This window comes from Callospermophilus lateralis, chromosome 2 (genome assembly GCF_048772815.1).
Source record: "Callospermophilus lateralis isolate mCalLat2 chromosome 2, mCalLat2.hap1, whole genome shotgun sequence".
NCBI lineage: Eukaryota > Metazoa > Chordata > Mammalia > Rodentia > Sciuridae > Callospermophilus > Callospermophilus lateralis.
Genome location: NC_135306.1, coordinates 564190 through 580190, shown reverse-complemented (window position 1 = coordinate 580190; position 16001 = coordinate 564190). Strand labels below are relative to the sequence as shown.

Sequence of the window (16001 nt, the reverse complement as noted above, 5' to 3'; positions counted from 1 at the left end):
TGTCTTCCTGTGGGTTAGCTGGCTTTTTATTTTATTCTTTTAGAATCCCATTTTATCCTACCCATGCATGTGTATCTATCTTTTAGTGGTTGCTAGCTGCTCTGAGTCTGTGCTGATGTTATCACATTACCAGATCAAGTGAGGAGAATAAGCCTTGCCTTCTCTGCGTTTCTTTATCTTCTGTGACACAATTACCTTAAATGTGTCTTCTCTGCATATTTAGAACTGCATGAGATACTAGTATAAGTTTTGCTTTGATTATCAAACATAATTTAGAAAACTTAGAAGGAGAAAGAAAATACATTTATCCATAATTTATTCAATCTATATGTTTCCTTTCTTTCTAGTGGTCAGTGATTCCTTTTTTAAAGTTTCATTAGCCACTCTTCGAGGGGAGCCCTGCTGGTGAATGACTCTTTTAATCTTCCTGGTCTTTCATCTGAATGTCTTGATTCCCCAGCTCTGTTTTCGAGGTGTGCAGGTGTCTGGGTCAACAGTTCTTTTCTTTCTTTCACTCCTGCTGGCTTCCCTGGCTTCTGATGTTAAATCTTTTTTTACCAGGGATGGAACTCCAGGGCACTCAGCCACTGAGCCACATCCTCAGCCCTTTTGGTACTTTATTTAGAGACAAGGTCTCACTGAGTCTTGTTTTTTGCTGAAGCTGGCTTTGAACTCACGATCCTCCCGTCTCAGCCTCCAGAGCTACTGGGATTACAGGCATGCACGGCCTGATGAGAAGTCTTTTGAATTGTTTTCCACTAAAGTAAGGCACAGTAACTTCATGGAGGGAGGTGGGTGAAGATTGGTGAACAGTGAGAGAAATATCCAGTCTGACACACATAGGCATCATATGTATACCTCAATCTAATGCGGACCTGAGTGTCTAAGTGTCAAGTGTGCATGTGTGTCTGTATATACACACGCCTATGGAGAGAAAAACTTGCTACTTTCAAGATTTTTTCTTTGTTTTTAGTTCTCAGATGTTTGACTCTTAGGTGTCTTATGGATTACTTTTTTTTTTTGAGAGAGAGAGAGAGAGAGAGAGAGAGAGAGAGAGAGAGAGAATTTTTTAATATTTATTTATTTTTAGTTCTCAGCAGACACAACATCTTTGTTTGTATGTGATGCTGAGGATCGAACCCGGGCCGCACGCATGCCAGGCGAGCACGCTACCACTTGTGCCACATCCCCAGCCCTTGTGGATTACTTTTATGCTATTTGGAGTTTTCTCAGCTTCTTGAATCTGTGGTTTAGTTTCTCTTGCCAAATTTGGAAAGTTTTTACTGATTGTTTCTTGAAGGATTTTCTTAGCTTTGTCCTTTTTCTCCTGCTGCCTGTGATTCTGATACTATCATAGTATCATATTCAATATGGATGTTTCTTTTTGTTTTGTTTTTGGTATTAGGGATTGAACCCAGTGGTGCTCTACCACTGAGCTACATCCTCAGCTCTTTTTATTTGAAGACAAGAGTCTCACTAATTGCCAAGGCCTACCTGGAACTTGTGATCCTCCTGCCTCAGCCTCCTAAGTAGCTGGGACTCAGGCGTGCGGCAGCATGTCTGACTTGAATGCTGTGGTTCCCCATATTTTCCAGTCTCTGTTGTGGGTGTGTACACCTAGATATATAGTTACAGAGATATACATTAGATTGATGTATGTATCTGATATATGTTAGGTGAAAGGGGCTTCGTTTGCAGCAGTCTCTCCTCTTGCAAGGAAGACAACTTTGAGGGTGACCTGCAGGGAGGTTGGTGGCTTTAGTGCCCTTCCAGTCCATGGATCTGAGCTGCAAATGGGTCTGGGCAGAGGTGTCCAGGAACATGAGCTGCCATGTGAGTCGGGATCCTGAATGTCTGATACAGGTTGGAATCCAGGGGTTTTGGTGACCGTCCTGAAGTCAGTGTTCTGGGCTCAGAAGCTGCAAGCTGTAGTCATTCCAGGGGACTGAAGATCCTCTAGGGATAGATTCTGAAAATGCTGCCAGGGCTGACAGATGCCCAAGGGCAGGTGTCCTAAGAGTGGCTCCTGGAGATGAGCCCCAGCTGTAGGCCATGTTCAGGTTGGCCTCCTGCCTCTATCCCGCTGGGTGCTCTGGACCTCAGCTTGAGGACTCTCTGAAGTGGGGTGTGAAGACCCAGGTTGTGCCCACCCTCGGCACCCATCTGCCTCTTGGTTTGCTTCTCACACTGGGCTCACATAGAGAAAGAGGTTCTCTACTGCTCGCAGCCACGGTTCCTGGGACCCAGAAACAGAACAACAGCTGTGGAATTAAACTGGATTCAGGGGAGCTCACCCTTTTGTAGGCTGTGCTATAAAAAGCAAAGCTGTGGGGGAGATGGCCTTTCTTGCCTCAGCTATGCAGATCACGTCTGGGAGCTGGACTGAGTTGGGCACTGGTGAGAGCTGTCCCTTGTGGGTGGTGGAGAATTCAGTGTGGAGGCTCCCGTGGCCTCTGGGTTGTGGAGCTGCTGCAGATGGATGTCTGGGTGTGGACTTTAGAGCCTGTGGGGCTCTATTGGGAAGAGATGTCAATGGAGCTACTTAGGGAGACTGAGAGTGTCCCATTAGGAAGGTGTCCCAACAGAGAGCGGCCAGGATGCAGCCCTTGGGGCATCTGGAGCAGCCTTTAGCTCACTGGGGCTACTTCTGAGCTTTTCAGTGTTTGTCGGCAGTGACTGGCAGGGCTAAGTATCCCTGGTCTTCTGGGGGCCTCAGCCCAGGGGAAGCTCTATAGGGCAGAGGCAGGTCTGATGGGGGGGTCCCAATTGACCTCTGACCTGCCTGGACTCCCCTCTTGGACCCTACCAGGTGTTTGCTTCTGAGGAGACCTATAAGGGGCCAGCACACTTCTGTGGCCAGGGCTGTCTGTCCATCCTCCCTCATCTCTTCCTCTTTGCTTCCAGACAAATGATGCAGCTGGAAACACCTGGAACTGGCTCTACTTCATCCCCCTCATCATCATCGGCTCCTTCTTCATGCTCAACCTTGTGCTGGGTGTGCTCTCAGGGTAAGAGCCCTGTGGGACTTGTGTGGATTCCTTGTGTTCTCAGACGGAGGAGAGCAGGAATGGAGTCAGACATGGGCACACACGATGCAGGTGGTTCCCAGTGTCCTGGGCACTGGGGCCTTTCCTTATGCCACCATCATGACTTATCCCTTGGCCAACCCTTCACCTTCTTCCCCCTTTTACATCCTTGCGCTCTGCTCTGCCTCTGTTGTGGAGAGGGGCTGCAGCTGCCCCTCACCCGGGTGTGGTCTTGCTGGAGTTTCCGGGCAGCCTCCGTGGCCATAGAGCCCTTCTTTTACCATAAGGGAGAGCAGACATGGCCCTCAAAAGTCTTGGCTCTGCACCCCAACCTTACCCTAGCCTCACTGCCACCTGGCCTTTTGTGCTGAGCTCCTAAGGAGAGCTTGGGAGTTAACTTTATGTTATTGTGACCAAAATACCTGACATAAAACCTAAAGGAGAAGAGTTATATTCTGGCTCACAGTTTCAGAGGTTTCAGTCCATGTTTGACCGATTCCATTGCTTCGGGCCTGAGGTGAGGCAGAAGGGCATGGTGGACGGGTGGGGTGGAGGGAAACTGCTCAGCTCATGGCATCTGGGAAGGAGGAGTGGGGAGGGGCCAGGGACAAAATATGATAATCCCCAAGGGCACACCCCCAGAGACCCATCCTTCAGTTAGGTTCCCCTGGCCTTCAAATAATGAATCCGCTGACCAGGTCAGAGCCCTCATGGTCTAATCACTTCCCAAAGTCACACTTCTGAACTTTGCTGCACTGGGGACCAGGATCTCACACATCAGTTTGGGGGATACTTGTATCTAAGTCATAACAGATACCCTATGTCTCTCCCTTCTGTCTACCCTGAAGCCTCCTGCTCAGGCCTAGGCTACTGGGTGGGCTGCAGGTAGAGCCTGGTAGCTTCAGGGGGAGCTGCCATGGTGGCCAGAAAAGAGCAGACACAGGGAGGACGGCACTGGCCACAGCCCACATGCTCTGGTGCTGGAGTGATCCTTAGCTTCAAACCTGTCATATAAGGGACCTGATTGTCATTGCTGTGTCTTCCCATGCCCTCCTCAGAGACCAGCAGGGCCCACAGCACAGGGATAGTTCAGAATTCCTAGTCTAGCGGGGAAGCCAGTGGAGGTCTGGGGCTCAGAAAAGGCATGTGAGGTGGGGGCATCTCAGCTGAGACCCAGAGAGAGACTAGGAGTGAGCCAGGTGAAGGGAGGAGGGTCTTCCAGGCAGAGTTCCTCCTCCGCAGGCTCAGCAGTGTGGACAGTGTGGCACTTGTGTGCTGCGGGGATTCTTGGGGATGGAGCCAGGATTGTGGTGGGGAGAAGGCTGGCAGTCACCAGGATGTGGAGAGCCTTGGCCCCTGCTGAGGACACTGCACATGGGAAGATTGACCAGAGAACATGTGGGTTCCCAGCAGCCGGGAGAGCGGCCCTCTCTTGGGCTGAAGGGAGCTACCTGTAGGTTTCCAGCAGCCTTCCCCTCCTCGTCTAGCCCTTTATCTCTGGGGCTGCTCCCCTGGGAGGCCTGGGGTCTTTGCACTGACTGCTGTTTGCCTCCCTGGCCCTGCTGGATGCAGGGAGTTTGCCAAGGAGCGAGAGCGGGTGGAGAACCGCCGTGCCTTCCTGAAGCTCCGCCGGCAGCAGCAGATCGAGCGGGAGCTCAATGGGTACCTGGAGTGGATCTTCAAGGCTGGTGAGAATCTGTGGGAGCTGGATGCTGCACTGCTGATCTGCCCTCTGTTTCTCTGAGTCCCCAGTTTGCTCTGCTCCCAGTGGCTGTCCCTGGCTATGGGGTAGAGCTCAGTGCAGGGAAGCTGAGATGGCTGGAAGGAGCTGGGACTAGAGGAGGCCTCTCTCTCCAGCTCACCCAGGCTCCCGGCACCAGGCAGCCACATGGCACTGACTACACTGGGCTTTTCAGTAGATGATTTTGGCATGGTCATGTTAGACCTGAGTGCCCTGCCCTTGACCTCAGCTCCTTCCAAGCCTGGCTCTGGGCTTGGAAACCCTGGACTTTCCAATTCCCCTCCTGGCCCAGCCAGTGCTCTCCTTCCTGTGGGCACTGTCCATGCCACTTGAGGGTTCACAAATGCTTCCCCAGTGTGAACTCACAGGTGGGCAGAATGTAGATGGGGACATGGGATGGACCCAAGGCAGCTGGCCTCTCTGCATGGAACCCTGTCTAGGTCTTAGAAGCAGGGACCTAGCCATAGGCTTGGTGGCTGCTGAAACCATAGAAGTAGAGCAGAGGAGAGGGTACTGGGTGACTTCCAGAAAGGGGTGTGCCCTTGTCCAGGGTGTTCCTGGGGACAGGCAGGGCAGGCTCTGACTGGAGGCTGTGTCCCTTCACAGAGGAAGTCATGCTGGCAGAGGAGGACAAGAATGCAGAGGAGAAGTCCCCTTTGGATGGTAGGTCATTTGATGGCACTCCATCAATGTAGTGGGGGCTCGGGGGTTGAGTGGGCAGTGGTGCGTATGCACCTGTAATTGTTTCCACATACAGTCTGCTGTGCCAGGTACCTGCAGGTTAGCCATGGTCACAAGCCATGGGGCCCTGGGGTCTGAGCCTGGGCTTCCTGAGGTGCACACCACATTGCTGTGGAAGGCGGGGCTGGACAGGGCTGCTTCTGGAAGCTTTACACCTGCAGGCCTAGGGACTTGGAGTACTGCTGCTTCCAAAGGCTATGGAAAGACACCTGGGGCCAGAGTGGGGGGCTGGTAAAGGCAAGCATTGCGATGTTCATGGTACAGTTGCCAACGCTGCCCACACCTAAGGCTCTGAGCAGGTCCACACTGGCCCCTTGGCAGCCCTAGCCTTGTCACAGATGAATGTTCCTGTGTCTCCCTGGTCACCAGGCCCCCTACTGACTTCATTTTGGAGGGAAAAGAAAGCAGACCCAACCTCAGAATTTCTTGTCCCTCCTGCCCAAGGACTGGGCCCATGGGCACCAGGAATCATCCTTAGCTCCAGCTGAGACAGAAGCTGAGGAAAGTGGCCAGTCCAGGGGGAAGATAACTCCCAGCTCAATGGACGGACACCCCAGTTCTGAGGTGGGTTGCCTGAGGCTGCAGCTCATGCCATCGCCGCGCCCTGTGTTTACAGCAGTGTTGAAGAGAGCCGCCACCAAGAAGAGCCGCCACGACCTGATCCATGCTGAGGAGGGGGAGGACCGGCTTGCAGACCTCTGTGCCGTGGGTGAGTCTGTCCTCTGGCTGCCAGGGGCTGTGGCTGGACCTGCTGCTGCTGGGGTTCCTTCCTGCCCACAGCCTGCTCATGTCTTGGCACATGCTGCAGGTGTGCTGCTCTTGGCTCTGCCGCCCTGTGGACAGAGTCCAAGGGCCACCAACAGAGAAGGGACAGTTTCCACTGAGATCTCTCCTCTGTACACACACTCAACCCCTCAGAGGACACACACGCACACACACTGTCCCTCAGAGGACACACACGCACACACACTCTCCCTCAGAGGACACACACGCACACACACTCTCCCTCAGAGGACATGCACGCACAAACACTCTCCCTCAGAGGACATGCACGCACACACACACACACACACACTGTCCCTCAGAGGACATGCACGCACACAAACACTCCCTCAGAAGACACACACGTACACACACACACTCTCCCTCAGAGGACACGCACACACACACACTCTCCCTCAGAAGACACACACGCACACACGCACACACACACTGTCCCTCAGAGGACATGCACGCACACAAACACTCCCTCAGAAGACACACACGTACACACACACACTCTCCCTCAGAGGACACGCACACACACACACTCTCCCTCAGAAGACACACACGCACACACACACACACACACTGTCCCTCAGAGGACATGAACGCACACACACACTCCCTCAGAAGACACACACGCACACACACACACTCTCCCTCAGAGGACACGCACACACACACACTCTCCCTCAGAAGACACGCATGCACACACACTCTCCCTCAGAAGACACGCATGCACACACACTCTCCCTCAGAGGACACGCACACACACACACTCTCCCTCAGAAGACACGCATGCACACACACTCTCCCTCAGAGGACACGCACGCACACACACTCTCCCTCAGAGGACACGTACGCACACACACTCTCCCTCAGAGGACACGTACGCACACACACTCTCCCTCAGAAGACACGCACACACACACACTCTCCCTCAGAAGACACACACGCACACACACACACACACACTGTCCCTCAGAGGACATGAACGCACACACACACTCCCTCAGAAGACACACACGCACACACACACACTCTCCCTCAGAGAACACGCACACACACACACTCTCCCTCAGAAGACACGCACGCACACACACTCTCCCTCAGAGGACACGCACACACAATCACTCTCCCTCAGAGGACACGCACGCACACACACTCTCCCTCAGAGGACACGCACGCACAAACACTCTCCCTCAGAGGACACGCATGCACACACACTCTCCCTCAGAGGACACGGATGCACACACACTCTCCCTCAGAGGACACGTACACACACACACTCTCCCTCAGAGGACACGCACACACACACACTCTCCCTCAGAAGACACACACGTACACACACACACTCTCCCTCAGAAGACACACACGCACACACACACACACACACTGTCCCTCAGAGGACATGAACGCACACACACACTCCCTCAGAAGACACACACGCACACACACACTCTCCCTCAGAGGACACGCACACACACTCACTCTCCCTCAGAGGACACACACGCACACACACACTCTCCCTCAGAGGACACGCACGCACACACTCTCCCTCAGAGGACACACACGCATGCACACACACTCTCCCTCAGAGGACATGCACGCACACACACTCTCCCTCAGAAGACACGCACGCACACACACACTCTCCCTCAGAGGACACGCACACACACACACTCTCCCTCAGAGGACACGCACGCACACACACTCTCCCTCAGAAGACACACACGCACACACACACACACTGTCCCTCAGAGGACCGCACGCACACACACTCTCCCTCAGAGGACACGCACGCACGCGCACACACTCTCCCTCAGAGAACACGCACGCACACACACTCTCCCTCAGAGAACACGCACGCACACACACTCTCCCTCAGAGGACACACACGCATGCACACACACTCTCCCTCAGAGGACACGCACGCACACACACACTCTCCCTCAGAGGACACACACGCATGCACACACACTCTCCCTCAGAGGACACGCACGCGCACACACTCTCCCTCAGAGGACACGCACGCACACACACTCTCCCTCAGAGGACACACACGCATGCACACACACTCTCCCTCAGAGGACACGCACGCACACACACTCTCCCTCAGAGGACACGCACGCACACACACTCTCCCTCAGAGGACACGCACGCACACACACTCTCCCTCAGAGGACACGCACGCACACACACACTCTCCCTCAGAGGACACACACGCATGCACACACACTCTCCCTCAGAGGACACGCACGCACACACACTCTCCCTCAGAGGACACACACGCACACACACACTCTCCCTCAGAGGACACGCACACACACACACTCTCCCTCAGAGGACACACACGCACACACACACTCTCCCTCAGAGGACACGCACACACACACACTCTCCCTCAGAGGACACGCACACACACACACTGTCCCTCAGAGGACCGCACGCACACACACTCTCCCTCAGAGGACACGCACGCACGCGCACACACTCTCCCTCAGAGGACACGCACGCACACACACACATTGTCCCTCAGAGGACACGCATGCACAAACACACACTCCCTCAGAAGACACACACGCACACACACACACACTGTCCCTCAGAGGACCGCACGCACACACACTCTCCCTCAGAGGACACGCACGCACGCACACACACTCTCCCTCAGAGGACACGCACGCACGCACACACACTCTCCCTCAGAGGACACACACGCACACACACACTCTCCCTCAGAGGACACGCACGCACACACACTCTCCCTCAGAGGACACACACGCACGCACACACACTCTCCCTCAGAAGACACACACGCACACACACACACTCTCCCTCAGAGGACACGCACACACACACACTGTCCCTCAGAGGACCGCACGCACACACACTCTCCCTCAGAGGACACGCACGCACGCGCACACACTCTCCCTCAGAGGACACGCACGCACACACACACATTGTCCCTCAGAGGACACGCATGCACAAACACACACTCCCTCAGAAGACACACACGCACACACACACACACTGTCCCTCAGAGGACCGCACGCACACACACTCTCCCTCAGAGGACACGCACGCACGCACACACACTCTCCCTCAGAGGACCGCACGCACACACACTGTCCCTCAGAGGACCGCACGCACAAACACTCTCCCTCAGAGGACACGCATGCACACACACACTCTCCCTCAGAGGACACGCACGCGCACACACACACTCCCTCAGAAGACACACACGCACACACACACTGTCCCTCAGAGGACCGCACGCACACACACACTCTCCCTCAGAAGACACACACGCACACACACACTCTCCCTCAGAGGACACGCATGCACACACACACTCTCCCTCAGAGGACACGCACGCGCACACACACACTCCCTCAGAAGACACACACGCACACACACACTGTCCCTCAGAGGCCCGCACGCACACACACTCTCCCTCAGAGGACACGCACGCACACACACACTGTCCCTCAGAGGACCGCACGCACACACACACTCTCCCTCAGAAGACACACACGCACACACACACTCTCCCTCAGAAGACACACACGCACACACACACTGTCCCTCAGAGGACCGCACGCACACACACTCTCCCTCAGAGGACACACACGCACACACACACTCTCCCTCAGAAGACACACACGCACACACACACTCTCCCTCAGAAGACACACACGCACACACACACTGTCCCTTAGAGGACCGCACGCACACACACTCTCCCTCAGAGGACACGCACGCACACACACACTCTCCCTCAGAAGACACACACGCACACACACACTCTCCCTCAGAGGACACGCATGCACACACACACTCTCCCTCAGAAGACACGCACGCACACACACACTCTCCCTCAGAAGACACACACGTACACACACACTCTCCCTCAGAGGACACGCACGCACACACACTCTCCCTCAGAGGACACGCACACACACACACTCTCCCTCAGAGGACACGCACGCACACACACACTCTCCCTCAGAAGACACGCACGCACACACACACTCTCCCTCAGAGGACACACACGCACACACACACTCTCCCTCAGAGGACACGCACACACACACACTCTCCCTCAGAGGACACGCACACACACACTCTCCCTCAGAAGACACACACGCACACACACACACACACTGTCCCTCAGAGGACCGCACGCACACACACTCTCCCTCAGAGGACACGCACGCATGCACACACACTCTCCCTCAGAGGACACGCACGCACACACACACACTGTCCCTCAGAGGACACGCACGCACACACACTCTCCCTCAGAAGACACGCACGCACACACACACACACTGTTCCTCAGAGGACCGCACGCACACACACTCTCCCTCAGAGGACACGCACGCACGCACACACACTCTCCCTCAGAGGACCGCACGCACACACACTGTCCCTCAGAAGACACACACGTACACACACACTCTCCCTCAGAGGACACGCATGCACACACACTCTCCCTCAGAGGACACGCACGCACACACACTCTCCCTCAGAAGACACACACGTACACACACACTCTCCCTCAGAGGACACGCATGCACACACACTGTCCCTCAGAGGACACGCACGCACACACACTCTCCCTCAGAGGACACACACGCACACACACACTCTCCCTCAGAGGACACGCACACACACACACTCTCCCTCAGAGGACACGCACGCACACACACTCTCCCTCAGAAGACACACACGCACACACACACACACTGTCCCTCAGAGGACCGCACGCACACACACTCTCCCTCAGAGGACACGCACGCACGCACACACACTCTCCCTCAGAGGACACGCACGCACACACACACACTGTCCCTCAGAGGACACGCACGCACACACACTCTCCCTCAGAAGACACGCACGCACACACACACACACTGTCCCTCAGAGGACCGCACGCACACACACTCTCCCTCAGAGGACACGCACGCACACACACTCTCCCTCAGAGGACCGCACGCACACACACTCTCCCTCAGAGGACCGCACGCACACACACTGTCCCTCAGAGGACACGCAAGCGCACACACACACTCCCTCAGAAGACACACACGCAACACACACACTCTCCCTCAGAGGACACGCACGCACGCACGCACACACACTCTCCCTCAGAGGACCGCACGCACACACACTCTCCCTCAGAGGACCGCACGCACAAACACTCCCCCTCAGAGGACACGCATGCACACACACTCTCCCTCAGAGGACACGCACGCGCACACACACACTCCCTCAGAAGACACACACGCACACACACACTGTCCCTCAGAGGACCGCACGCACACACACTCTCCCTCAGAGGACACGCACGCACACACACACTCTCCCTCAGAAGACACACATGCACACACACACACACTCTCCCTCAGAGGACAGGCACGCACACACACACACACTCCCTCAGAGGACACGCACGCAAGTACACACACTGTCCCTCAGAGGACACGCACGCACACACACACACTCCCTCAGAAGACACACACGCACACACACACACACTGTCCCTCAGAGGACCGCACACACACACACTCTCCCTCAGAGGACACGCACGCACGCACACACACTCTCCCTCAGAGGACCGCACGCACACACACTCTCCCTCAGAGGACCGCACGCACAAACACTCCCCCTCAGAGGACACGCATGCACACACACACTCTCCCTCAGAGGACACGCACGCGCACACACACACTCCCTCAGAAGACACACACGCACACACACACTGTCCCTCAGAGGACCGCACGCACACACACTCTCCCTCAGAGGACACGCACGCACACACACACTCTCCCTCAGAAGACACACATGAACACACACACACACTCTCCCTCAGAGGACAGGCACGCACACACACACACACTCCCTTAGAGGACACGCACGCAAGTACACACACTGTCCCTCAGAGGACACGCACGCACACACACACACTCCCTCAGAAGACACACACGCACACACACACACACTGTCTCTCAGAGGACCGCACGCACACACACTCTCCCTCAGAGGACACGCACGCACGCACACACACTCTCCCTCAGAGGACCGCACGCACACACACTCTCCCTCAGAGGACACGCACGCGCACACACACACTCCCTCAGAAGACACACACGCACACACACACACACTGTCCCTCAGAGTACCGCACGCACACACACTCTCCCTCAGAGGACACGCACGCACGCACACACACTGTCCCTCAGAGGACCACACGCACACACACTGTTCCTCAGAGGACACGCACGCGCACACACACACTCCCTCAGAAGACACACACGCACACACACACACTGTCCCTCAGAGGACCGCACGCACACACACTCTCCCTCAGAGGACACGCACGCACACACACACTCTCCCTCAGAGGACACGCACGCACACACACACTCTCCCTCAGAGGACACGCATGCACACACATACACACTCTCCCTCAGAGGACATGCACACACACAATCTCCCTCAGAGGACATGCACACACACACACTCTCCCTCAGAGGACACACACTCACACACACTCTCCCTCAGAGGACACGCACGCACACACACACACCCTCAGAAGACACGCACGCACACACACACTCTCCCTCAGAGGACACGCACGCACACACACTCTCCCTCAGAGGACACGTACGCACACACACTCTCCCTCAGAGGACACGCACACACACAATCTCCCTCAGAGGACACGCACACACACACACTCTCCCTCAGAGGACACGCACGCACACACACTCTTCCTCAGAGGACACGCACGCACACACACACTCTCCCTCAGAGGACACGCACGCAGGTACACACTGTCCCTCAGAGGACACGCACACACACTCCCCTCAGAGGACACGCACGCACACACACTCTCCCTCAGAGGACACACACGCACACACACACTCTCCCTCAGAGGAAACACACTCACACACACACTCCCTCAGAAGACACACACGCACACACACACTCTCCCTCAGAGGACACGCACACACACACACTCCCTCAGAAGACACACACGCACATACACACACTCTCCCTCAGAGGACACGCACGCACACACACACACTGTCCCTCAGAGGACACGCACGCACACACACTCCCCCTCAGAGGACACGCACGCACACACACACTCCCTCAGAAGACACACACGCACACACACACTCTCCCTCAGAGGACACACACTCACACACACTCTCCCTCAGAGGACACGCACGCACACACACACTCCCTCAGAAGACACACACGCACACACACACTCTCCCTCAGAGGACACGCACACACACACACTCTCCCTCAGAGGACACGCACGCACACAAACACACTCCCTCAGAAGACACACACGTACACACACACTCTCCCTCAGAAGACACACACGCACATACACACACTCTCCCTCAGAGGACACGCACGCACACACACACACTGTCCCTCAGAGGACACGCACGCACACACACTCCCCCTCAGAGGACACGCACGCACACACACACACTCTCCCTCAGAGGACACGCACGCACACACACACACTCTCCCTCAGAGGACACGCACGCACACACACTCCTCCTCAGAGGACACGCACGCACACACACTCTCCCTCAGAGGACATACATGCACACACACACCCACTCTCCCTCAGAGGACACACACATACACACACACACACTCTCTCTCTCTCTCTCTCTCCCTCAGAGGACACAAACACACACTTTCTCTCTCTCACTCAGAGGACACACACACACACACACACACACTCTCTCTCTCTCCCTCAGAGGACACGCACACATAGTGTCCCTCAGAGGACACACACAGGCATGGACACATGTCCTTCGTAGCGTGTAGTCTCTCCCATCCCAGTCGCAGATCCCTGCTGCCTTTGGTCCCATGGTGCCGTGGTCACCCCGTCAACCTTGCCAGTGACTCTGGCCCTCTGTGCTGAGCTCTCCCAGGGTAACTTGATGTTCTCTCCCTTGCCTGGCATCTTTTGTCCTTTCTTCTTGCTGTGGGAGGTGCTGCCTGAAGGTTCTCTGGGGGTCCTGTGGCCCTGCAGTGTCCCCGCCTCAGCCTGCACCCTGCCGATGTGGCCGCTGGTTACTGAGGTCTACCCTGGGACTGTCACTTCTACAGCCAGACACCTCATGGCTGGATGCCTCCTCTTAGTTTCCCGTTGGGATTTGTAGTTGGCGACTCCTCAGATGCCCTGCTTGTTTTTCTGTCAGGCTGTTTATATTTTTTTGTTGGTAATTAGAGTTGAAGTATTATAGACCTGTGCCCAAGCTCCATGATTTATCCCATGTGTGTTATTTATTTAGAAAATTTCCTTCTATTCCTACTTTACCTAGGTTTTTGAATTCTGATTTTGTAACATAAATTGAAGAATACTTAAAGTTCTTTCCTATGGATTGTCATAATTTAAAGAATGCTGGCATTATCAGTGGGTATAGCTGAGATAAAACTGGGAGCCAGGGACTCAGGGATGCAGGCGGGAAAGATGGTGACTACTTTTTTAATTGATGCTTTGTTAAGAAATCTTCTCCCCACACATTCTTTCCCTCCCTCTCTCTTTCTTTCTCCCTCTTTCTCTCCCCCTCTTCCTCACATGCTCTTTCTCTCCCCCTCCCTCTCTCCCTCCTTCTGTCCATCTCTCTCCCTCTCTCTCCCCCCTCTCCCCTCCCGCACTCTCTCTCCCACCCTCTCTCTTTCTTTCTCCCTCTCACCTACACACTTTCTCTCTCTCCTCTCTCCCTCTCTCTCCCCTCCCTTTCTTTCTCCCCCCACTCTCTCCCTCCCTCTCTTTCTTTCTCCCTCTCTCTCTTCCACTCTCTCTCCCACATACTCTTTCTCTCCTTCTCTCTCCCTTTCTTTCTCTCTCTCTCCCCCTCTTTCTCCCATATACACTGTCTCTCTCCCTCCCTCCCTCTCTCTTTCTTTCTCCCTTCCTCTCTCCCACTCTCTCCCTTTCTACCCCTTCCCCTCTCCCTCTCCCCCTCTCTCCCTCTCTCCCTCTCTCTCCTCCTCCCTCTGTATAAAACTGTGCTGTAGTACCTCCTTATGGCCCCTTTGCTTTTCTCTGTGCAAGGCTATCTAAAGGTGTGCTTCTTAGCTGATAAGTGGGTACAGCATTTTGATCTTCCTTCTCTTCTCATTTTATCAGATTGAAAAACATGGCCTGTAAGTCTGTACACTTGTGTGTTTTCAGATTGTGTGTTCCTAACTGATTTTGGAAAGTTTCATTAACAGAGAGAGTGTAGTGTATCTGAGAGCTATCAGATTGTGGCTGGGCTCTGCATGGATCCCAGGCATATTGGTTTCTGTCCATGAGGTCTGTGGTCCCAACAGATTTTCCTATGGGGCTTTTCACAAAGTCCCTGGTGTTCCTGGCTTTTGCTGGTGACTTGACCGGCAGGTGGTTTCCTGGTGCAGCTGTTCTGATTGCACAGGTTACCTGTGTTTCTTCACACAGTGCTTTCTCTCTCTGTTTAGCTCCTCCCCTGGACAGTCCCCCTTGCCTGGCATTAAATGTCACCATCTGCTTCTTGCCAAGGTCATTGTTTTTGTTTTAGCTTGCATTTGCCTGGTACCCTTCTTTCTCTTTCATTTTCCACACTTCTTTAACATTTATCCTCCATTCCACGCCCAGCCCCTGTACTGAGGGCCGATCTCAGCACCCTCTACCACTGAGCCACATCCCCAGCCCTTTTTATTTT

At 54.8% G+C, this 16001-nt stretch overlaps 1 protein-coding gene across 1 annotated transcript in view; it reads left to right on the top strand.

The window, feature by feature from the left end:
• Positions 1-16001, top strand: part of Cacna1b (calcium voltage-gated channel subunit alpha1 B) — a 184569-nt gene that overhangs the window by 50502 nt on the left and 118066 nt on the right. Inside the window, exons 7-10 of the mRNA XM_076844985.2 lie at positions 2905-3008; positions 4599-4714; positions 5374-5430; positions 6125-6217. Coding sequence (XP_076701100.2) covers positions 2905-3008; positions 4599-4714; positions 5374-5430; positions 6125-6217 — 370 coding nt within the window. The remainder of the gene's footprint in view (positions 1-2904; positions 3009-4598; positions 4715-5373; positions 5431-6124; positions 6218-16001) is intronic.